The sequence below is a fragment of the Sebastes umbrosus genome, chromosome 14, assembly GCF_015220745.1.
Source record: "Sebastes umbrosus isolate fSebUmb1 chromosome 14, fSebUmb1.pri, whole genome shotgun sequence".
Taxonomy (NCBI): Eukaryota; Metazoa; Chordata; class Actinopteri; order Perciformes; family Sebastidae; genus Sebastes; species Sebastes umbrosus.
Genome location: NC_051282.1, coordinates 16159245 through 16184207, shown reverse-complemented (window position 1 = coordinate 16184207; position 24963 = coordinate 16159245). Strand labels below are relative to the sequence as shown.

The window sequence follows — 24963 nt, the reverse complement described above, 5'->3', positions numbered from 1 at the left end:
AAGATACTGGTATCATATGAAACTAGAAAAACCTAAGAAATCCATTGGTACCAATCATGTCATACCAGCTTGCGAAGGAGGTTAAACAATGCTACAAACTGCCGCAAAGAAAAACTGTCATGGCCATTTTCAAAGGGGTCCCTTGACCTCTGACCTCAAGATATATGAATGAAAAGGGGTTCTATGGTCACCCACGTATTTGTCATTGTTTTGTGTTGGTAATTAATTTCCGATAATATATATATATATATATATTTCCATAAAGCAGCATATTTGCCCACTCACTTGTTGATAAGAGTATTAAATACTTGACCAATTTCCCTTTAAGTTACATTTTGTACATTTGACATGAAATATTTTAATCAATTGACAGCCCTTATCTGTACATGTGTGTTTTTTTTCCTATTCCTTCCTTTTAAATATTTTTTTTCATGCACAAATGAAAACTTTGTATATCTAACATATTGCAGTTGCACTGTGAATTAAAGCACCATCTGTTTTTCAATAAAATTAAATACAAAAATAATTATTAATAAATAACCTGGACAGCTTTCTGTTCAAATCTCCGAGGGATCGTCCAAAACAGTATTTATAACAGTGAATGTTTGGATGACATTAAATTGCTTTTTAAAAAAACGGCACAAATATGTACAGTTGACTAATTGCATACCATGTGACACTTTTGAGCTTCGAGGGAAGGGAGAAAAAGCAGTTTCTTTGCTCGGCAGATGGATTCTTGCGGCGTCACGAGATCACGCAAGAATCGTTGGATAAAAGATCACATGAAAATCAATCATTGGGCTTCAAGTAATGCGTTTGTGTCCTGACCAATCAGCGTCCTGTGAGGAGCGACTGGCAGATATGGCCGTAGTTTAGGTGTGTGACGCAACACGGAGAGGTGCATTCTAAACAACAATGGTGACTCGTGAAGATGTTAGCGTAGCTGCTGCAATAGCATCAGTGATATCAGAACAGGAGAATATTTCTTCATTGAAAGAAGAGCAAAGATCGCCACCGAAGGCTTTTCTCGATGAAAAAGATGTTTTCACTCTTCTCCCGTCTGAGTTTGATTGACAGATGGTTCATCCAATCACCTGCCAAGTATTTTTTTTTTTAAAATGCCTGCGCTTTTCCAAACAGTTTCCAACTACGGCTTGTCAGATGGTTCCGTGTAAACAAACCATCTGGTGGATCAGAGAACCAGAGGGTCCAAAGAGAAATATACCATTTTCGCTCATTTTACAACAAGTCCTCCAAAATAAATGAGAAAATCTGTTGTTTTGTAACTTCTCTCCAGAACAACTCAAATACATGTTTTCTGATTTGACACCGCTACGGTTAGGATTCATTAAGTTTTATGCACAGAAACAACTTATTAGCGTTAGGGGAAGAGTATAGTTTGGGTTGAAATAACTATTTGGTTAAAGCTGTGTTTATTGTTAAAAGAAACCAAGCCAGCTCCTTTGTCAAAGTCCAACATTTAGTTTACTCATCTAACCCCCATGAACTTTACTGACTTTGTGGCAACATAGCAATGTTACGCTACTTCCTCCTTTTGCTCCTGACTGACAAGAATCCTATATCTTACGACCATTAGAGGGCTTTGTCACGTGAAGGTAAACATGTCGTTATTGGGCATTTGCTGAAATGCCATTTTTCTTTTTTCTGTATAAAACCATGTTCTGACAAATGAGAAGTAAAACCAATAAAGCTAAATTAATTTGCATCCCAAATAAATCAAAAACACTTTAGATTCTTTTCTTGTAGTTTTTTATGTACAGCACAGGGCACAGGGGAGGGATGAATAAAACCAGGCACAACCAACGGTGGCCACTACCGACACATTTTCACTCCCAACTCGTCAAATATTGCCGCTTGGTCAGTGGCCTTACGTCTCAAACTATGACACTCTAGGTTCCCCTCTAGCGCTGGTTTTGGACGTGTCAGCGTCGTCACTTTCCACTCGTTACATGCATGGTGTCTTTTCAAAATAAACTTCTGTATTCACAGGAAACAGAGTTTCTGCTCGTTACATGCATGCAGTAGGCCTGGCAATATGACGGTATATGTCATCAAAACGTTTGAAAATGGAAATGTCTATCGTATGTATTTTCCAATATTGTGTCTATCGCGATATAGGCTAGGCCTACATATATTTCTTTTTTCTCTATAATTTCACTTAAAACTGTTATGGTCATTTTGAACTCACATTCTTAAAATGAGAATCTACTCAGTACTTTTCATTTCACAACTATTTAATTCACACAGGAGTGTATAAAAAATATGCTTTACCACGTGGTTATTTCATATAGACTACTTATTGAATTAAAAGACAGCATGCTATATCAATATATATAAATCGTTATCGAGATATGACATCAAATATATTGTGATAGAAAATATTGGCCCAGCACTAGCATGCAGTCTCTTTTCAAAATAAACTTCCAACATAGGTTTTCTGAGTTTTTAGGTTAACTTACGCAACAAAACTACATGCTTAGGGTTCAGGAAAATAATGTGGATGAGGTTAAAATAAGTATGTTTGCTACGTAACATAACTACGCTTGTTACGTAACCGCAGTTAGGGAAGTAAGAAAGTTACGCAACAAAACTCATGTAAAATAGGTCACCAATATTAAAATCTTTAGCAGCGCTAAGGTGTGCTTTGGTGCCTCGGACGCCAAAGGCCACTGACCGAGTGTCGGTATTTGACGAATTGGGAGTGAGACCAGGTTGCCACTACACAAGCTGTATGTAGTCTCTACATCACTCAGCTTCCACCACTACACAAGGACACTTTCACTGTCTCTTTACTGGTGTGACCAAGCACTATAAAATACACATTCTCATTCATACATTTGGTGAGCTGGGAGTCTCCAGTCCACCTAACTTGTATATCTTTGGACCATGAGGGGAGACTGGAGCACCCAGGGGAAACCCACAAAGGCATGAAGAGAGTGCACAGCCTCCACACGGGGAGGGAGGGCCATTGAGTCCTTCCTGAGGATTTGTTTCTGTCAAATGAAGAAAGGCGCTGGCAACTTTTGACATTATGTTCTCAGCGGACCACGGATGAGGTCAGAAGCAGTATATCATCTTTTTTTTCTCCTTCTTTTTCAAATGGTAAAACTCGGCTACAGAGTGCCTCGTTACAGTATGTCTTCTTTTCATAATAAACCAATATGCTTTAAACCTTTCTGACCCGGGGACTGAGGCCTTCGCGAGCAAATTCAAAACACTTTGCGTGTGCTCTGTTCTTGACATTTAAAACCATATGAAAATGAAAATGGATCCCAATTAGAGCCGCAGGAAGCATACGACCCTCTTGGTTCTCTTAGTAACTAGCTGGTTTAAACATGTCCCCCCTACGAAATGCCTTAAAAATTGACCTTCTCATTCCGCGAGCGGCGATAAAAGCAGCCTGGAGTGGCCTCAGATCAAGCTATTTTGATAGTCGTCTGTGAGGATGAAAAATGTGAAAGTAAAAATAAGGCAATGCAAAATGGAACATAATCACACGGCGTATAACTGCAGAGGTAGCGCTGCCTCGCTACTTAAATGTTCCACATACTCTCGGTAAAGAAACATGACATTAACCACCGGGTATTAATGTAAATCACAGGAGTGGAAGACGCTAATAGCCACTCTAAGACAGGTGATTATTATTGAGGCGATCGTCAGAGGATTGACATTGTGTACTGAATAAAGTCTAAAAATATGTGAAATAATGTGAGTGCATCCTACAGAGCCACTGACATAAACACACAGCAGCGCTGTAACAGGCTAATGTGAAGGGAGGGTGGAACAAAAAGACAAGAATGCTATATTTAAACTGGAGGGTGCCGAGGCAGGGATGTCGGTCGGATCACCTGTTGAAGAGCATTCATTTCAACAGGGGAACAAAGGTCAGCATCCTTGCTGGAGCTTTGATTGGCAGGCGGGGGAGCTTGATGCCCAGAGCAGCGGCCCAGCGGAGCAGCCAACGGTGGCGCGTGGCTTGGCTGGGCCACATTTCTGACTCAATGCTGACTAACTGAGTGTGTCTGCTGACAGTGTGTCTGACTGATAGGATCACCCCGGGAGGCTCTTCCAGGGCCTTTACAAAGTGTCTCTGATAGGCCAGGCCCGTAGCACTGCCGCGAGGGCCCGCCGACAAATTAAATTTAAGCCCTGCTAATGCACAGCGTAATCATAGAGTGAGGTGGTGATAAATTTTTCAGCGGGGTTACCATGGGCGCAGCAGAGGAAGAGCTCGGTGTAGAATCCGAGATGGCAAAGCGAGGTGAAGCGGCAGCAGCGGCGGCAGAGAGAGAAAAAATAGCCGAGTGTGACCTCAGCTCCGTGCCGAAAAAATCCCGCACTAAGGAGCCAAGGACTCGTATGAAAGAACAACAATAACACGCCATTATGAGATGTAACATTTTGCGACGACCTGCGTTTCCAGGGGGAAATTTGAAAGAAAAGCAATTTCACATTAAACTATCTGACACAATGCAGGTCGGTGGAGTAGAAGAGAGAGAGAGAGGGGGGGGGGGGGGATTGGGAAGAGGAGGGGAGGGCAGATAGCGAGGAGTGTGTGTGTGCGTGTGAATGGTTGGAGGGGTGGCGGCGGAGGTGGTGGTGGTGGTGGGGGTGTTCAGGAGCTTCCTAACAGCCATTGGCCAACTGGAGTGAGACACACACATCCCCTCCGCAGAGTTAAAAGGGATGGAGTGGATGAAATTTCAAAGCCTCCCCTGCAGACACACACTCTGCTTTGCACACATCAGCACTGAGATGTTCAAATATTCGCCGTTCCAGCCCGGTTTCATCTCCTGCACGCTAGTATCAGACATGGTTCTGCTGTGATTAATGAGAAAACCAAACCCAAAGAAAATGTCTCTACATGCATATGTGTGTGCACAAGAACTCTCTTTCCACACGTCCAAATGTCCCTTTTTTCCCCTCTTCTAAAAACTGTCTTTAATTAAAAACGATGTCTCTGAGTCGTATATTTCCCATGATTACTTGCTGCAGGCGGTACAAGAAAGTGAAAGTCACTGTGAGATAAGAAGGGAAGTGGAAGACATTCACCTATTAAACTCCATTCACTTATTATGACCAACAATGCCGCTCTGATTAACTGGCACATTCAAATCGTTATAACACACATTGGAGAAGCACAACACAAAGAGGAACTCTGCTGCCCTTGTACAGACAATACGGAGCCCTCGGAGCTGCAGCATGTTTAGCTCTCCCTCCTCCGCTTTTATTTCCCTGACTTGACAGCCTTGATTTGACCGCTCGCCTCCTTTTCTTTACGAGCATCTCTCGCACCGAACATCTGTACAGCCAACGTCGCTGGCAGACCTTGCCATAAAACAAATGCGGCAGAATAATATCCCCAGCCCGATAAATCAAGTGATAATTCTGAGATCTCTTGCCTTTTTTTGTTGATGTTTTTTTTTCTTTGTTTGCTTTGTTTTTTTTATGTTGGCAACATCTTTGTTGCTAAGCAGTCGTTGCTGTGGTGATTTTTGCACTGCACTTCCCAGAGATCACAAGTCAGTCAAAGAGTGTGGCCGCTGTGACGTCTTCCTTGGTAAATTTGATGAAAGGGAACTTCTCTTTTTTTTAGTAACTTGAATGCTTCGGTTATTCTTTGGTTTATTCGCACGCACTGGAAGCATGGAACGCATCACTTTATGTGCAGCAAAAGGACAGAACCCTTTGTTAACTTTGGTATATTTCAACCTAGACCTTATTCTCCCATGTTTGTGTGACTAATCGACAACAATTTTTGAAATTGGTCCAGTATTGAGGGAGAACGCTGTAACCGGCAAGGTCAAGTGAGCAGCGTCAATGTAACGTTTGCATTAACTCAAAGTGTTTGTTTATGCCACTGACAGGCTCAGATTGTTATTATAAGTGTCTGACAACATTATGGAAAGGACCCTACAGAGAAATAAAACCTTTCTCTTTAACCGGTCTATTTGTTATTGCGTCCACGTCCCTCTCAAGGAGAATAAATACATTGAATTCAAAGACCTCATCCACATCGTGGAAATCATCAAAATATTTAGCCATGACATTGAAAATCTTTTAGATAACACTAAGCTACACTTTCTGTACTCCAACATAACAAACTCTGCCCGGCTGGCACTCGTGTTTCCACCATGGATGTATTCCACTATTTCACCGTCGTCTTCTGGCAACACTTCGCATCGCTAGATTTCAGAGAGTGACTTCTCTTTGAGCAAGACTCTCTTCATAATGTCAGACACTTAGTGCTACAGCGCTCTCCCTCAATACTGGACCAATTTCAGAAAATGTTGTTGCTATTAGTGACATAGACACAAAAACATGGGAAAATAGAGTTTAGGTTGAAGAATACCAACGTTTATTTAAAGCTGTGTAGTTTTCAGCGATATAAACTAGGGCTGTCAAAGTTAACGCGACAATAATGCCTTAACTCATTCAACGTATTAACACAATTGATCTTATGGAGGTTGTAGCGGGCTCAGTTTTAAAGCTACACTGAAGATACTCGTATCATGTGAAACTAAAAAAACAAAGGATTCCATTGGTATCAACATGTCATGTCGTGAAGGAGGTTAAATAACACTTTAAAATTGTGTTAAATTCTGGCGATGAAAAACTTGCATGGCCATTTTCAAAGGGGTCCCGTGACCTCTGACCTCAAGATATGTGAATGGGGTTCTATGGGTACCCACGAGTCTCCCCGTTACAGACATGCCCACTTGGGCATGTAAAGTGGGCATGTCAGTCAAATCAGCACACTGACACACTGACAGCTGTTGTTACCCGTTAGGCTTGAGTTTGCCATGATGATTATGATGTTTGCATAAAGAAAGTATATTTGCACACTCCCATGTTGATAAGATATAATAAGATACATTTTGAAAAGATAGAAAAATGTGCGATTAATCAGGATTAACTATGGACAATCATGCGATTAATCGCGATTCAATATTTGAATCGATTGACAGCCCTAATATAAAGACAAAAATTCGGAGAAACATTCCACAGATTATGGCTTTTATGGTATAACACACAATGTCATATCTCATGAGATGGACATGAGGAAATTGCTTGACTTGCAGGCTTTTCTTCCTGACCGGAGATCTCTAAGATTAGAGGGAGTCAGGTTCACCTATCGACTGGTCTACCACCGCCCGCCCCCAGTCCTCTACTGGTATATGTACTCAGACGCACCTCCAGAATCACTGTCACCCTCGCTGAGTAATTACAGCGATTAATGCATGGACGGAGCTCGCCTCTGGCTCTGGACACTCTATCAAGACGCGTGCGGTAATGGATGAAAGTACATTCTTAATAGAGAATCCATAGTGTCTAAACCTAGGAGGAAAAAAAACAAAACAAACACGACTGACTTTACCCACAATCCTCTTGGGCGGGATCATTTACCAGCCTAGGAACAAGAGAGAAAGCGGTCAGATTCTTTTGCCCTTGTCGTTGCGCTCACGCTGACCTCTAAAAATGGACAACAAAGATCATATCACGACACCAATACTAGCGCCAACAGCCTTTGCACAAATTGATTTAGCCACCCAGAACTCACTCCCATCTCAATGAGGTGGCAGGATGCTCACAGCATATATCACTGTCACACAAGCACCCTCTAGTGAAATGTGATTTTTATCTTTATGAGCTTCCCCCCCCTCTTTTCGGTACAGCATGTAGCGGGTTGTGATAAGTGATGAGAAATAAAGGGGTTGCCGCATTACGCTAATACAGGTGCTCTCAACACATATGGGTGCCATCACACAGGGAGAACCACATTGTTGTGGTCCTGTGCGTTTGGAAGCGGCTGGCGAGGCAGCAGGGGGCCTGTGGTATATGGCTCATAGATCACTAATGTGTGGGTGAGAGTTGTCACCAGCCAGCGCCTGGCTGCGAAGCACAACATAGTTTATGGCACACAACCACTAGACGTAAGCATGAATCGTGGCCCAGGCAACAATGAGGAAAAGCGCACTAAAAATAGATGATAAGCTTTTTTTTTTTTTGCGCTCGCCCTAGAAACAATTGCTCCTTTTGATTTTTCATGTGTTCAAACTGTGGTGGAAAGGATAAAGGAAGCAGCGTATAATGTCTGACTGGGCCTGTAGTAAAAAGATGTGGATAAATACAGCTGAGAGGCCCACGCTAACCTGAAACGCATCCTCGGAGAAGTCTGGAAAGACACGATAAATGTTGCACTTTTAAGTGTGTTAAATGCACTAAGATAGTCTGGGCTTTCTCCCTTTCCAACTGACAACCTCTGTTACACAGTTAATTACAGCCAAGTGCAACACAGCGCTGTGTCAATTATCATGTGCTTTAGCTCTCTCCCAATGGATATTTTTACTGCCTTGGTTTCACTGCTAAAGTTTCTACCTTCTTTTATTGCTATTCTGCCCAGGTCTCGAGGCTGAATTACATTCGGCAGACAGAGCTGTAAAAACAGAAGGGATTTAAGGATTCAGATTGGTGGAGGGTAACCTAATCTTCCGTAATTGGGGGAATGGTTCTCATTTATATCAGCCTACTTTAGAAAGCAAGCTCATCGGCAGGCTGCTATCATCCCAGTCATTTCACTCTGTCGATTCATTTTCAGAAAGGCCGGGGATAGGGAGGTCGGCCGCCACGGCTACGAACACACATATTAAACCTAATCATCATTAATCAAAGCGCAACTCTTACTTTGCAGGTTGTGGAAATCAACATACACAACATAAACGCTGCACAAAGATCCCTCATGTGCCGGGTTTTGCCTGAGCCGCCGAGCTGCTGGAGTGCTGTGAAATAACACATTCTGGGCTGCGTCGTCTCAAAATGGAACTAAAATGGTAATCCTCTGCCAGGCGAAGCGTTCTCGCCTCGCCAGATGCTTAGTTCTGAAATTTGCCTAATTGCCACGCTCAGATCAATCCCTTTTACTCTGCCAAATGAATCTGCCAAAGTGTGTTGCGAGCGTTTTGTTGGCCCAATATGCTTTTTTTTCTCTTACAAAGATTCGTGTTTTTCGTGAGTCACAGCGAAGGCCTGAGAGAGTTTTTTTGGTCCCGGTGACATATATCCGCACAGCCGGATGCATGTCCATCCCCGCTGACCTGCGTGCCCATTAGCCATGGCATTGCAGTGAGGGCACAAGGCCTATCCATCTCAGCCCCCATACACACATACACAGTACACCCACTCCTCATATGGCTCAGACACATGCTGTGGGCGGATTAAATGTGGCCCTTTGATCAAAGGGCAGCGTGTGGGAATGGACACTGACTTACTGACCTCCACACACTATACATATATAGATACATACATACACTTTGTACTCATTATAGTGAATGCATAAGAAGTCCACTCCGATGATGCACAGTTCCGATGTTTCCTACTGGCAAATACACAAAACTCTTTCGCAATTATTGATAGACATTCATGTTCGTGGGGGCAAATGTTGATTAAAAAAAAAGCTCCTTTGTGCAGCTGCTACTGTTAAAGTGCATATTATTTATGGCACAAACACATATGCTCGGTACATCTCGACAAGGATTCGTCTCCCATCTGCACAGACGACACATCTCACACCATCATGAGAAATGACATATAAGTCCAAAATAATAAAATAAGAGGAAAAGCAGAGAAGACACCCGGAGAGTGTGTGTGTGTGTAAATATAGAAAGTGACGGATGAATCAGAAGTTTAGTCAACAGAGAAAACCTTGGTTCCAGCTGCCCGGCTGTCTGATGAGCCACTCTATGCTTGTCAACAACATCCCCTATCATTCTCGCGCAACTATCTACTCACAAACCCAAGACCCGCCCCCTTCATCCCTTCGGCAATTCCACCATCCTCCAAGAGAAACACCTCCGAAAGCAGAACGGGCAGCTCGCAGCGGCGGCGGCAGCAGCGGCAGCAATCTCTTTCCCCCCCCTTGTCTCTTTTTCCCTCCTCCCCTGTTCCCCTTTTTCCTCTCCTCTCTCTATTTCTGTACATCCTCTCTCATTCCTTTTTTTGTCTCCACTTCTTTTTCCTCCGTTCCCGCGCTTGCCGCCGCTGCATTTGGCGCGGCGGATGAAAACATAAAAGAGAGCAAAGAATGAAAGAGAAAAAAAAGAAAGAGACAAACCGACGTTGGGAAGGCTGGAGAAGCCAAATTAGCATGAGAATACTCACAGTGTTGTTGTTGAAGGAGCGCGGGGATGGGAGCGCGGGGATGGGAGCGCGGCACCGGTCCCTCCGTCAGATACAACCTGCACACACAAGATTGAAGAGGGAAAAAAAAGAAAACTAGGCTGTGAGAGCGGCAATGAGGGAAGAGGAGGAGGAGGAGGAGGAGGAGGAGGAGGAGAGAAGAGCAGGACAAGAAGGAGGAGGAGGAGAAGAAGAAGAAGAAGGAGGAGGAGGAGGGAGAGCAGAGCATCCAATGCACGCACCAACAGGAGCCCAAATAAAGAAATAAAGGATTCCTCGAGGAATGTGTGTGTGTGTGTGTGTGTGTTTGGGCAGTGATGGTGTGTGTGTTGTTATGAGTGGGGGGGGGGGGTGAGGAGGTAGGTTGTCTTTGGGAAATATAAAACACACACACACACTCACATGCGGGGTTGCACTTGGGTGCGCAATCACATCTGACAGGTCTGATCTGCGGTCCACCTACCTCCTTATCGCTACCTCACTCTTCCACTCTCTATCTATCTCTCTCTCTCTCTCTCTCTCTCTCTGCTGCTCACACCGATACCAGAGATTCAGCTATCGCCCTCATCGCTGTATGTTACCGAACGAGGGAGGGCACCGTCGGATCTCCCACCCGCCCACGCCACCCGCCCGCTTGCTCCCCTCTCCTCTCCTCGCCCCCCCTTTCCACCTCGAATGTACAGAGAAAGAGAATGCTTCAATTGAATGAAAGCAATCCCAGCGGCATTGAGGCAATTATAGAGGCTGCTGGCACTGTTTTCTGCTTTTTTTTCCGTCCTCCCCTCCTCTTTCTCGTTCCCTCTGTCCTCTCTCGGGCTGCTGGAGGATCTGTTTTCTCTCTCTTTCAGTTTTCTCCGTGCTCCAGACATATGCCACTATTAATGTAGCTTCTGTCACTTCAGCTGTTGTGGTCAGATCACTTCTTCTGTCTCTCTACCTTCACCTTCTCAGGCCCCACGTATATAGAGTCTGCCTCCTTACCTACCTACCTACCTACCTGCCTGCCTGCCTGCCCGCCTGGCTGGCTGCTACACCTTTCCTCAGCCCCTTCGAAAAAGCTCCACAAAACTCCACCTTGCACAGGCTGACAGCACCATTCAGTTCCAAGAGCTACCGAGAGGTAAAATTAATCCTCCTGGCCTTATCGGGTCTTGCAAGGCTAGTGCGGCATGGCACGGCACAGCGCCGAACAACACAAATGATTCAGGAGCGGCTTTAATAACTGTCTTTTAGGTCTGGGTTTTTTGATGCATGCTGCTCCTGTTTTCCTCCCTTCCTTTTTGAAAATCTAGCAGTACATATATCACCAAAAAAGAGCTGTAAGTCAAACACCTCAGCCTCTAATCAGGTAGCCCTCCCTCCTTCCCCTCCACCCCCGCACGCTGCATCCCTCCAGCCACTACTGCACTTTATCTCCCCTCAATTAACATCTTCTGAGCGAGCCGCTATTATCTTAACCACACAGAGCAGAAAGGTCCTCCGAGGAGACGCCGTGGAGGACGGCTGAGCTGTGGACAGAGGGCTCCCGGCCCTGCTGCCGCCGCTTCAATTCGCGGGCCTAATTAAAGCCCAAGTCAGACATGACAAACTGCGAGCGGAGGTGCTACAGAAACAAACACCGACAGAAGCGTTGCCTGCGCGGGTGCGTGTTAGCCCGGAGGATTCTCTTTGTGAGGATTATCTGCCAGAAAACAGGCACGTTCACGTCGACGTCATGACAACATCATCTAAATCTCTTTTGACTGTTTGTGCTCAGTTTATTTTCACCCTTCTGTATAGGCATCACCGCAGTGTCACAGCATCTATGTATGTATGTCATATGACTATAAATCCTTCTCCGTATGAAGGAGACAATGCCACCACGCTAAAGCTCAAGGATTCCTTTAAAATATATAAGCGATACAGTTGTTTGATGTATTACGGCTGATTCTCTGTTTTGTATAACGCCCCCCTGTGTCGTTTTTCATCTGTTTGGTCGCCCTCACCAACTTCACTTTCACCCTATGAAGCCATCAAACCACCCATTAAGCCATCAAGCTGCCCTCTTTGTCCTTGCTCTCCTGTCTGACAACAACAGCGAGAGCCGGTGTCGGGTCCCCCTGCACTCTCGCCACTGAGGTAGCTCGGCGATTTGGCCGGCCCCGCCGACGACTTTGGCTCAAGCCAGACTATTAAGGGTATTCTATTACTGTTGGGTTAACCTGTCACGCTTGGCTGTGGCTCTCTTTATTGTCTGGCCGCTCTGAAAGGGCAGGGGATAAAACTCCATCAGCGGGACAAACGACCGCACATGCCGCCATTCATCAGACGCCCGGGGGTTTCCCCCCCTATGGACGCCGGCCACCACAACCTACCTATTGCTGCAGGGGTAGCCTTAAAACGTGAGCTCCCGGGGGCCAATCTGCCGAGGATGGACAGAGCGGGCGTCTCTGGTCACATAAGGTTTCCCCTCCTTAATCATGACTCTGGGAATAGCAGTTCTATCAGCGCTGAAGGAGCTAATGTATTGACTAAGATCAGGTAGTGCGGCAGGCGGTGTGGGGAAGTGATTAAGAAAGCAGACTAGTGATCAGTGGATGACAGGGGTCAATCCCCTGTTGGCCAATTGGGTAGTGGCCTTGGGCTAGGTACTTAGCCCCAACACACCAGCTAGACACTCAACTGTGAGAGTGGGATAAAATGTCAAATTCAACTTCACCCTTTGCGAAGGTTCAAAGCAATGAGATGACAGCGAACGCTTTGGTTATTAAAAAATTCATATCGTAATGAAACAGCCGTGTTCCATCTTCACACATCCCCCTCCAGCAAACACGGCGCTCCTTTTTTCATGGGATCCATCAAGGGAGGGCCACAATTAAGTGACTAATTTGATTAGGAGATAATGTGAGTCCCACTTAATGGAAAGGACAGACTTCACAACACAGGCAGATTAGTTTGGTGGATGCCTGCTTATTAATTAAGACAGCCCTCCGTGTCCATATTAAGTCAAATGCACAGATGCAGTTTTAATGGGTCAGAGTATGTGCAAGTGAGACAAATGGAAATGTGCAAAAAAAACAGAAGCTGATAAAGCTCGATGATGAAAACTGAAAATGTTTTAATTAAACTTGAAATAACTTGTTAAAAAAAAAAATGTTTGGGTATAGACTTGCATCATTTACCCATTCATATTGTCATAGGTAGCTGGGCTTGTTGTTAAAACACGCAAAAGTGCCTCTCATCTAGAATTTCACTGTGCTGCGTCTTGTTTCCACTGAGTGTCATTGCACACCATAGCAACAGCAAGTCATTATACTCGTTCAGATTACCTCTCTCGCTGTCATTCAGGTTTTGCCTCCAATACTATAGAAGCCCTTCAGAGGAACTCCTGCTTTTCATTTATGATTTGATCTGCATGCTGAACCGCAGCTACAACTTGTGCTCCGTCCCTGAGAAGATTTGATATCAACAGACAATGAATAATTTATTGATAAACTAGCTTAATGTTTGAGCAAAAAGCAAATAAATGGGGCCAATTTTCTCGTCTGTAAACTCTGATTAGGGCTGAATTCTTGCAGTAGCTTTAACATAACGGATGACACATGTAGACGGCAGGGTTTCTGTGCGAACAACTCTCTACCAAAGTCATTTTCTCCCTGCCTTCTCATGTGATATATCTCTTCTGAAGTCCAACAGATTTTGTTTGTAGTTTATGTCCTGCATGCCCCAACAGTCGCACACTGACAATCGGCCAGACGGATCTCCGGCGCAACGATTCCTGCGTCCCCGTAGGAAAAGCTAAAAACCACAACCGAAAGCATGAGAGATTACTGTATTTGCGGCAGTCCTTGAGTTTGTGCTCGGCGTCTGGCTGGCGTGCTCAGCTGCCGCGGTGCTCTGTCATTCCGGGCACACCGCACACTCCCAAGCGCTCTATTTACGGTGGCCGAATCCCTGCTGCGTGGAGCGGGAAGGGTATAATCTCCCAGCGGTATTCTGGGTGGTGAATCCGCCGGTGTTGTCTGTGCATACCAATGGCAACCTCACCTCTGTCTAAGGAGTTATGATGTATAAAGAAAAGGAAAATAACTGCAAGCCAGTCTGTGATGCGTCAAGATGTTGGGAGGGGAAAAAAAGGGGTGTCTGGGAGCCCCCAGTGGAGAAATACATTCACATCACTCCCATCAACACTACGAGTGCCAGTGTTACCACTACTCCTACCACCTGCCTCTGTGCAGTCACACTGCGCTGGATTTAATCAAACAGCCATGTAAAACAGCCACATCTACGTAGTGTTTATGCACCACGCCGCCACCTGCAGACACGTGGCTCATTGAGAGGGCTACGATCGTCTCGGCACGCGACGACGTAATGGAATTCCGTTTTGACGAGTGGAACGTTTCTGCAAAACTGAGAGGTGAAAGAAGATGTAGGTTAAACTGCTGTGAGACTTGTTGTCTTTGGATTACACTGAAAAGGAGCATCTCCCCAAGAGAAACCACAGTGTGCACGCCACACATATTCCAGTGTACATGCATCGTATGATAAAGCCCCAGAGTGAGGAAGCGTAATGAAGGCACGCGAGGGGCTACTGTGTCTGCAGAGCGAGGTGTCAGGTGACTTCCCTCCTGGCTATATGTGCGTCTCATTGGTATGTGCGACGCGATGAGGCCTTGGCTCTCTTCTGATTATGATGTCTGCTGAGAGCTGGGCCAGCCCAGGGTGAGAGCCAAACCGACAAGGCTGAGATGGAGGGAAGATTCACAGAGCCTCTGTTCTCTCACCGGGGGATCCCCCACATCATTTAGCGCCTCATGCAGATCGCTGCTAGTGGCAACACAGCCCTCTGGGCCCGGGGAATTAATGTACCAAGCAATGGCAGAAGTGATTTATTAAAATAACACACCCTGATGAGAGAGAGGAGCCAGGGTTGCTCTTTTCTCAGCTCGTCCCCCATATGCTGCCGAGGCAGGAAATGGATTCATATAGGTGCCGCGGCGAAAAGCCACAGAGGAGAGACTGAGAGAAAGTGGACAGCCACTACACAAATTGTGCAACAGTCCTCGCTGTCATTGCTTATTTATTTACCCTCTTTCCATTTGAGTCAGGCCTTGTATTAAATTGATCCCTCCTGCCGCGTTTTGCCTTGTTGAACAAGCGCAAAGCCCCGTTAAGTGTCTGTGAAAGGCTGGTGATTGTGTTTGCGGCGCCCCGGGTGCGCCGCGGCCGTCCGCTCCCCTCTATCTCCCCCGGACAGACGGGATTAGAAGCTGGGAGAGGCGCTGAATGACCCTCTGGAGGGGACAAGAGACAGGCAGGCAGTGAGCAGCTTGATTCAGGGGCTCACACACAAATACACACCAACAAATACAAGCCTGTGCATGCTCATGCACTCACACAAAGTGTTTAAGGTTGAGCTTAGCTTGCCCCCAGACAGATGCACGGCCTTGCAGAGGCACGGCCACATGCAGAGGTAGACACGCACTTATCCATGAGCTACTGTAAAAGCAAATAACTACTGTATGCAGCCCTCTCACTGCTGATGATATGAGAACATCTGCTGTGCTGCTAAACATCTGCTGTTCAATCGCTCCGATCTAAGCTCTGATATTTTATTAGGTTTTACTGTTTTTTCATTAATTCAATAGAGAATTGTGCAGCCATGAATGGAACTGTAGAGTGGTTGCAGATATATTGAACAGTGGGGCACTTTGTAGACTGAATGAAAGGAGTTGATGTGGTTCCCTACTAGAGCTGATGATGGTTATGCACAGTCAGATATGGAGCTGTACACAGGAGGTCTCGCATTCACACATCATAGACATTTAGCTGACACTCTCATCCAGAGTGGTTTACTATACAGACAAGAATGCATTAATTCCAAGCGACTAAATTGCAAACACTGACAATAAGGAGTGCAAAGGTTAAAATAAGAGTGGCTACATGATAAAAGAAAGAAAAAAAATCTCAGTGTGACTGAAATAAAAGCGATCGACTGTAGCAGTAAACGGAACACGAACAAGTTGATTTTTTTAGGGTGACGCTGGTAAAATCAGCATGAATGTAGTGGGAATCTGGGATTTGAAGTGTTCCTCCTTTAGGAAAAATAGATGCCTGGAAAAAAATAAGTGTACTCTACATCTGAGATCCCTGAGAAGCTGCTGCACACATCTCCCAGCCGGCTCCATCTGATCCACCGAGCCCCCGGGGGATGCTACTGTACGGCTCCCCCGTCAAAGCAATGGAGCAGCACTCATTCACATAAAGGAGCACACTTTGAATCCATTCAGATCAGATGATTACGATGCCGGGCACCTTCCTCTGCGGGGCAGATAAGTGGAGAGGCTCCATTCGACATTTACATCTCATACACCTCATCAAACACCAGGTCTTTGTAGTCATGTGTTACATTTGAATAAAGCAAAGTTTGAATTTTTAAGCAGTGTGAAAATTCATCAAAACCTCCCGGCCGGTGAGGCCCTTGTCTCTCCTAGCAAATAACTCTTGGTTACCTTATTCAAACTGAAAGTGGCAGGGCTCAAATCAAATCAAGTCAAATCAAATTGTGCTCGGATGGAAAAAAGTGGGGAGTGGGGAAGGAGAGGGAAATGGGCTTGAAAACAGTCACATTTTCTCAGGGAGTTCAGGTTCTTTCTACCCTTTAATAGCTCAGAACAGCAATTTAGTAAATAATGCAGATGCATTTGCACAAAGGCAGCTTTAAAGCAGTTTTATTGAAGACAAAGTCAAGTGGAGAGGAAGGTAAGGAAGTCAGTGCAGGGAACACAAAGATCAGTGAGAGCTTTGCAGAGTTTTATATACATGTAGCACTCATTATTGTGACCTTTCCTTTTGTAATTGTGCCACTGGATGTCTGGTATATATAAGAAGTATGTCAGGAAAGATGCAGGTGATTATATGAAGACCTAAATAGGAAGACTAACACAAGGAACCTTAAACTCATGTTATAGAAACAGAGAGCGTCAATAGAAAAAGATGCCTTTCAATGGCACGCCACTCACGTTACAAAAAATGCATTCTGTATGATGAACGGATCCAGACAGAAACAGCGGAACGGAGACAAAGACAGACGAGACGAGGTAGGCAGACTAACAGATACAGAGCGAGAGGCAACCTTGATTCGTACCGGGCTCCTCTGCCTTCAGCTTGAACTTTGGTGTCAAAGACGACATAACAATGGGTTACCATAGCAATAGCACATAACTAAGTAGTATGAGAGATGGGGAGCATCTCGAGGGGAGGGGGGGGGGGGCATCCAGCTTTTATCTGTCAGCCGCAATCCTCCATCATCAAAGCTCTTCTCCACTCTCAGTGCCAAGACTGAAAGACACCAGTGGATCATTAGTCTCCAGTGAAGAAGACAGTCATTTATCCATGTGTTTTTTATACTCTTTTCCACAAAAGTTTAGAGTGAAAGAGGGTTCGTGTGGGTTATAAGAAAAAGATTGAAAGAGGGAGTAATCTTTTTTTCAGCAAGTCAATTTCTCTGGGCACTAACCTAGCTCCCTTTGGGCTACCTGTGCAGGTATCAAGCCTGGGGTCTGACGGGCTCCTCTCTCTGTGAAGCAGCAGCCCTTTGCAGCACATCAATACACTGAACTTTTCCTGCCGAGTACCTGAGCTCTACTGCATGACCCGCTCCTCCTTTATCTATTCTGTTTAAAGATACCGGTTGCGGGAGAAGGAGCTTGATTACCTCCTGGGACAACCCCGCTCCTCTTTAAGTTTGCCAAGTGAGAAAGTCTTCAGAAGTTTGTTGACAGATCTCTGCTGTGGCGGGAGGGAGCGATGGACATGGTAACCTTGGCTCTCCAAAGGACAAACGGAGAGTTTTGAAAAGATCAAGCAGGAGGGATTTTGTTTATGGAGGAGACGGACAGGAACAGGACGGTATAGGGAACACAGGTGTGCACCGGGGGATATAATGTATATATATAGCGCCATACGTACAGCTTTCTAGGATTACTATCCTACTTATGGATGTGTGATAAGCAGCGTCCCTACAATCTGAAACGTAACAAGTTAAAGGAAAGTAAAATCCCTCAATCTGTGGAGCACAACTAAAGACTAAAGACATCTAAATGTGTTAAACTTGCAAGATTGTATTCCTCTGCTGCATTCATAAAGTCAGGCATAACGTGTGTACAGTCTGTACAGTCAAACTAGGATGCTTGATAACACAGGAATGCTTTTTACAATAAGAGCATACTGTTTATGTGAAAGCCTCAAGTCGATATTTTTCTAAAGCAAAGGAAAAAATGCATTAAGTAACTGCTGGACAGGTGAAAAACTCATTCGGACAATTAAGCATTCAGGCAAGTCAGCACTGATGGTGCAGTGCAAGTGTGCAGAATGATGAATATGCTATTTATATGAAATTATTTTTAAAAGCAACCAGAAATGCACAAAGACACGGTCAACAAGTGAACAATCCAGCATCCAGGCAATTCGGCATACATCTAGTCAAACCTACACTGTAAAAAAACAAAAATATTTTAGAGTTTTTTTCAAGAAATTTTACATTTTTTGTCTGTATTTCAAAATGACAGAAACAAATGTAAAAATTACATGTTTCATTTGTGATTTATATGTAAATGGTCTTAGATTAACAGTATTTTTTGGAATCACAATCGTAATTATCTGTATTTAAGCTTTTCTTGATCATTTTTAAAGATAATTATTCTGTTTTTTAGAGGTTTATGACTCTATTTTAACAATTAATTTATGTTAGAAGAAAAGGATTTCATGGAATTCTAAAAATATTTCTTGTAAAAATACAGATTTTTTTTGCAAAACTACTGAGAGTTAATGTAAATTTGGGCTTTTGCAATGTAAAATGACATGTTTCATTTGTGATTTATACGTAAATGGTCTTAGATTTACAGTGTATGACTATTCTAACAATAAATATATGTTAAAAGTAAAATATTTCTTGTAAAATTACAGTAATAAAGGCTAATTATATAAAGATGATTACTGTTTTTTTTTACAGTTTATTTATGTTGATTAACGGACAGTATTTTTCCGTTATTTTACAATTTTGTTTTTTACAGTGTATATTATGAATCAGGAAAGTTCGATAGCACAGGAATGACTTTTACTATCTGTACAGACTGTGAAAGTCTCTCTCAATATTTTCAAAAGCAATGCCAAAAATGTATAAAGTAGCTGTTATACGTGCAAATATGTTGGTGTTTGACTAATATGTACCAATTTGTTAGTTTGGCGTTGAGGGTGCAGTGTATTTGGACAACACGGTCTCACTCCTAATTCGTCAAATACCGATGCTCGGTCAGTGCACCTTGGCATCTTGATACCGACGCAGCCTTTAGCATCTGTATGAGACGCACCACGCTTTCAACTAACTCCAATGTAAACCCATCTGCATCATTATTAGATGGTCAGAGCAAATAACGTAGTATAAAGAGCTAGAGCTCTGCTATATGGCTCAGAGAGTTGGCGAGTGATCAAAAACCGATATGAGGAGAGTGGAAGTTTTTCACAATGGATGCCTCAGACAAATATGCCAGATCTTTTGGCCAAACAAAATCTCCAACCACCAACTGTACAAAAAAAAAAAAAACAGTAGATGGAGCATCATCAAGGAAATATTACACACAGACGTCTGAGATGGCTAGGCCATGTTCTGAGAATGGAGCAGGACCGGATCCCGAGAGTCGCCTTAAGATGGACACCACCAGGCAAAAGAAAACCCGGGATGCCCAAATCCACCTTGCGCAGAACTGTGATACAGGAGCTGGACAAGATGAACCTGTCATGGGGAGAGGCCCAACATGCTGCCAAGGACCGAATGCAATGGAGAGAGCTCATTGAAGCCTTATGTCCCATAGGGGATGAAGAGGAGTGAGTGAGTGTGTTACGTAATTTACGTACTTAACTAATGCCAGTTATGTAAAAACACATACTTATTCTATGTAACAAATGTACTTATTTTAACCCAAAGCACAATCTTTTCCTAAGCCTAACCAAGTAGTTTTGTTGCAAAAGTAAACCTAAAAACTAACTACTATTACAAACCTACATTGTAAAAAGACACTGTGCATGTGACGAACTGAAACTGACATGCTGTCCCTGAGTCCAAAACGCTAGAGGGGTACCTAGAGCGTCATAATTTGAAGCGTAGAGCCACTGACCAAGCAGCAGTATTTGACAAGTTGAGAGTGAGAATGTGTTGATTTGCTACAAGATAGAAAAAATACTTTGAATTCGACAGTAAAGTTTGGTAATACAGGGATTCTTTTTTATAATCCGTAAACACTGTTATCTGAAAAACCTTGAAAATAAATTTAAAGCAAAAAGAAAATGCATAAAGCAGCTGTTACATTGGTGAATTATTTGGCATCCAGGCATTTCAGCACGGAGACTGCAGTGTGTATTTGGACAAGATGATGAATATAGCATACTTCTAGTCAAGCCTGTATAATGGATCCATGTGTCAGGGTGTGACTTGGAGGTGTTTCCTGAGGAGCACTGTGCGTCTCCTGGCCTTTATGAGAGCCGGGTTGGTTGTAGACGTGTGTGTGTGTGTCTGGCTTTGTAGCTGCTGGGCTCCACAGGTACACAGGCCATCGATCACACGGTGCGGCCATTATACACAGGCAGGGGTGGAGGTGGATAATGCTCCCACTGCTGCCACCGCCGGGGCCTCGACCGCTTGCGGGTCAAGCGTTTGGCTGGCCAACAGTAATCAAGCCGACAGCGGGTCGCCTGTCTGCGTGACAGATAACGTCGCTAACACTCATCGGTACACACGAGCACGCAAATACACCCAAACCCACCCAGCCACGCACAACCACACACACTCACACAGACTACTGGTTTGCTTGCATATCGAAGCGTATGCAGGGGAGGCTGGCAAAGTATAGGCTTTACCAACTAAATGAAATTATGGTATCACAGAAATCGACATTAAAGGATACAACCTGCTGTGTTTTTCATGACAAAACCAAAACAATGCGTTTATTCTCCTTAGAGAGAGAGAACTTCGATACCAAGTCGATGCCAAAATACTAAAAACGGGGACGATAGAAAATGTGTTTAGGACGCAGTAAACTCAACATTGGCACCCTATTTTTCCCTGATAATGCTACATTGTGAACAACAAGTCTGCATTGAAATTGACAGGACAGGAGCTAGTTAATGTTATCTGTTAGCTCCGTGCAGGACTGTGCTGCTTACCGCCTGCTAACGGCGTAACGTTAACTAGCTCTCGTCCTGCCGATTTCAACACGGGAGGTGGCATTGATTTAAATTATGATGCGTTGAAGCTCTATTCAGTAAAAAAAGTATTGTATAGTAGTAGTTATATATTAAGAATTGAGTATTGGGCGAAGGTAAATTCTAATGTTATCATGATGTGTTCAAATGTAATCTTGTAATTGTAGTTTTTTGGTGAGAAATTTGAATAAATCCAGTTGTTTGAAGGCAATGTTTTCACAGCAATATAACATAAATAATAGAGAGAATTATGACCTGTTTAACTTGCACACAAATACCAGTATGCAAACGGTAATAAAGGAGTGTATGTTAAGTATGTAAGTACAATGGATTAATTGCTTTACTTTGTTTTTTTCTGTGGTATCAAATTGGGTATCAAGAATTGTGGAATTTCACTGGAATTGGTATCGACTAATACATTTCTAGGATCGTGACATCCCTAATTCTCCCAACAAGATGTTTAATGCTTAATGTATCTCAACCTAACAAGTATTAAGAACTCAACACAACATGTGACATTCACTACGATGAAGACGACCAGTGTAATTCATTTCTCTTAGCTTTTTAACTTGCGCTTGCATTTTCTATGTTCATAATGAAGTAATATGTTATTCAAGTGCAATAGTTTGTTTATTTTGTGTGTTTTTAATGATTTCTGGACAGACAGATCTCTGCAGTGTGGAGGTATTATCTGTACCAGATAGCGGGATAAACTCAATGTTGGTTTCGCTCTCTTCAGGGGATTTGTTTATAAAATAAAAAAAAGATAAAATAACACCAGCGCTATCCTTTTAAAGCCGGTGGATGAGATATTTCTGCAATAATACAGTAACCTCATTAACTTCAAACCAGGAAATGAGGCAGAAACAGAGAAGAGTGTTCTATCCCTAATTGTGAGACGAGCAGAGGAGTGAAGATTCAAAAACGGGCGAGTTAAATATAAAACTGTCTCTTAAACAGCAGAGAGCTTTTAGAGATTCAGAGCGGGGCTCACCAGGGATGGCTCCACCTGTTCAACACCTCCGCCCTCACCACTCAAAAAGACATTGAAGACCTATAAGTGTGCATATACTGATGTGAAGGATTTGCCTTTAAAAAAAAGTCTAAATCAGTTATAACCAGCTGTCATTTGTTGTTTTCAGCATCGAGAGCCAACCCCTGAAAAAAAAAAAATATGTACAGCCAAATTACACAAAATAATGCAAATCAGGTAAAGACAACTACACACTCCGTTTCAAGTTAAATTCAAGCCAGACTGTCTTTGCTGTGTTTCTAATTTGCTAACGTGCGGAGCCGTCACATCGCCGTCTACCGAACAGTCAAAACATCTGCTGCTTGAGTTTCCAAATGGCAGGTGGAAGACCGAGCGAGAGGAAGCGGGTGAGACACCGACAGGGAAGGAGACAGAAAGAGGAGGAGACAGAAATAGAGGACAGCAGATAAAGAGAGGGGAGAGGATGTGGTGAGGAAGCAGAGCGTAGTAGAGCCGGCCGCTGGGACTGTGAGGAATGAGCTGGCTGTGCTATAGGAGGCCTTAATGAGCATTCTCTCTAAACCCTGGAGAGTCTCTCTGCAGCTCTCACCCAATCTCTGTCTTTTCTCACAGCCAACGAGGTACAGACACACAAAAGCTGGTTGCATGATGCCGTATGCACAGATTCACACGGAACATAAGGAAAAAGATGCTGGCTGAATATAATTCATTGTCAACCTGCGCAGGACACACAGGCGTCTAAATCCTCTCCCATAACGAAAGAACATTAACGGGGCTACATGACGTGTTCTCTCTGCTCCTGCAGACAACGACTTGCTCTATTTCAATTCCATTGCATTAAATTGGTGCAGTGAAGTCAGTGTGGATCCTAATAAACCAATAAACACCTCTGAACCAAAGGGAGAAGTGTGGCAGCCGTGCTCAGATAATGGCCACTTTATGCATTAGCAAAACACCTGTAGTAATAATGGCTTCCTACCGTAGGTGCGCTTTTTCCTCTCTGTAGACTAATGCGCCCTTGATTCTCTCTCACTTATCACTCCTCCCAGCTGTAGTTATGGATGGAGGGTCACCCTTGTAAGCGTCTGTGTGTAAAAGCCTCGGGTTTTTATCCCCACCCCCTGAACACAGCCCCTTTTTATTTTTCCCCGGGAAATGGCCGAGTGACAAGTTATCCGGCGATCCTGAATTATGGCTCGACGTGTGCGGGCCTGAAAAATGGAAAAATGATGAACTACAGGACAAAAAAAAATTCAGGGGGAACAAGTTGCAGAGGCGACGGGGACAGCTGTAAATCTGGCTCCGGGACAGGCCGGGAGATGAGGCAGGGAACGCGAGCACAGGAGCGTGTAGGTGTGTTTGTTTTCTATCTTATTGTGTGTATCTGCAGAGGGTGAGCAAAAGGCCATCTTTATTTAACAAAGTGATTAGACCTCTCCGTTGCCTCTCAATTCCAGCCCTGAGTGGCTATGAGGCTGCTGCCCCTGAGCTGCCCGGACCTTGGGAACCATCCAGAGCCTGTGAACGACTCACTCTCATTAACTATTAACCAGCAACGCGGGCCTTAAATCATCTTGGTGATCCCCAGCCTGCTGACCCTGCTGTGGATGGTGGAGGCAGAGGCAGAGTGGTGTTTCATCAGAGCTAGCCCACCGGACACCCTGCTGATTTAATGGGCTACAATTACACTGCTTCTGACACAATATACGGCAAATATTTATAGATTTCCCTCCCACCAACTTCACAGCCAGCAGCGCCGATGCATTTCTTCCTCACTGACCTGCTTGACAAACGTGTGCTCGTATGACTAAATTACATGTTGTGAATTCAGCCCCGCACTGACATAGAGGCCAATGCATATGGTAAAAGCTGCATTGCCCGAGGCTACTTCACCATGTACACAGGACATATGAACACACTACACAGTAGGCCGATGCAGCTGTTTATCTTGTGTTTTAAACCCAGCTGGACTGAAGATAGCTGCTCGCTAGTCATTTTAAAGAACCGATGTAATGAGGAACAGCCGTCACCATATGGCTGGCCTGCTATTTATGTATAGCTGGTCTGATTAAGTCAGGTCTGGAGGCCCCAGAGTACAGCAGTTAGTTGATGGTGACTGGAATGGGCTACTAGGACGCCACAGAGCCCAATCAAGCGCGACGTGAAAAAAATTAGACAACAGTCCCCCGAGGGCGTGCCTTGTTTTTGTTCCTTCGTTAAAGAAGACATGCTAATGTGTATCTTACTATAAGTGGATCGCAACTGAGATGCACGGAGCTCTGGGTCGTAATCAATCATACCGTTGATGTCTATTGATTCTGTCCAGACTCATTATGACATCCGAGAGTCGCCTTTCCTCCACCGCGTGTCCTTACGTCGGTGTTGTCGGGGATCCGGAGATGTATGATGCTCACATAAATATGCAGCGGGACTTTTTTTTTGTCACAGTGGCTGGTGCATACCTCAACTCTAACAACCTCTTTTTTCATTCAGCCAATTAATGCAAATACATTGCAGAGAATGTGTTACTGTAT

At 44.2% G+C, this 24963-nt stretch overlaps 1 protein-coding gene across 9 annotated transcripts in view; it reads right to left on the bottom strand.

The window, feature by feature from the left end:
• Nucleotides 1-24963, bottom strand: part of LOC119501436 (RNA binding protein fox-1 homolog 3-like) — a 466701-nt gene that overhangs the window by 292416 nt on the left and 149322 nt on the right. Inside the window, exons 2-4 of one of the 9 annotated variants that reach the window (XM_037791781.1) lie at nt 24117-24123; nt 12542-12547; nt 10180-10256 (exon numbers count right to left, since the gene is read on the bottom strand). The exons of 1 other annotated variant lie outside the window; for it this stretch is intronic. Coding sequence is in view for 5 of the 8 variants with exons in the window: in XM_037791779.1 (XP_037647707.1) it covers nt 10180-10256; nt 10600-10601 (79 nt within the window). In the remaining 3 variants the exon portion in view is untranslated. Of the gene's footprint in view, nt 1-10179; nt 10257-10599; nt 10706-12541; nt 12548-24116; nt 24124-24963 lie in introns of those variants that run through there. 7 more of the 9 variants (XM_037791783.1, XM_037791779.1, XM_037791776.1 and 4 more) reach the window with 7 other exon arrangements.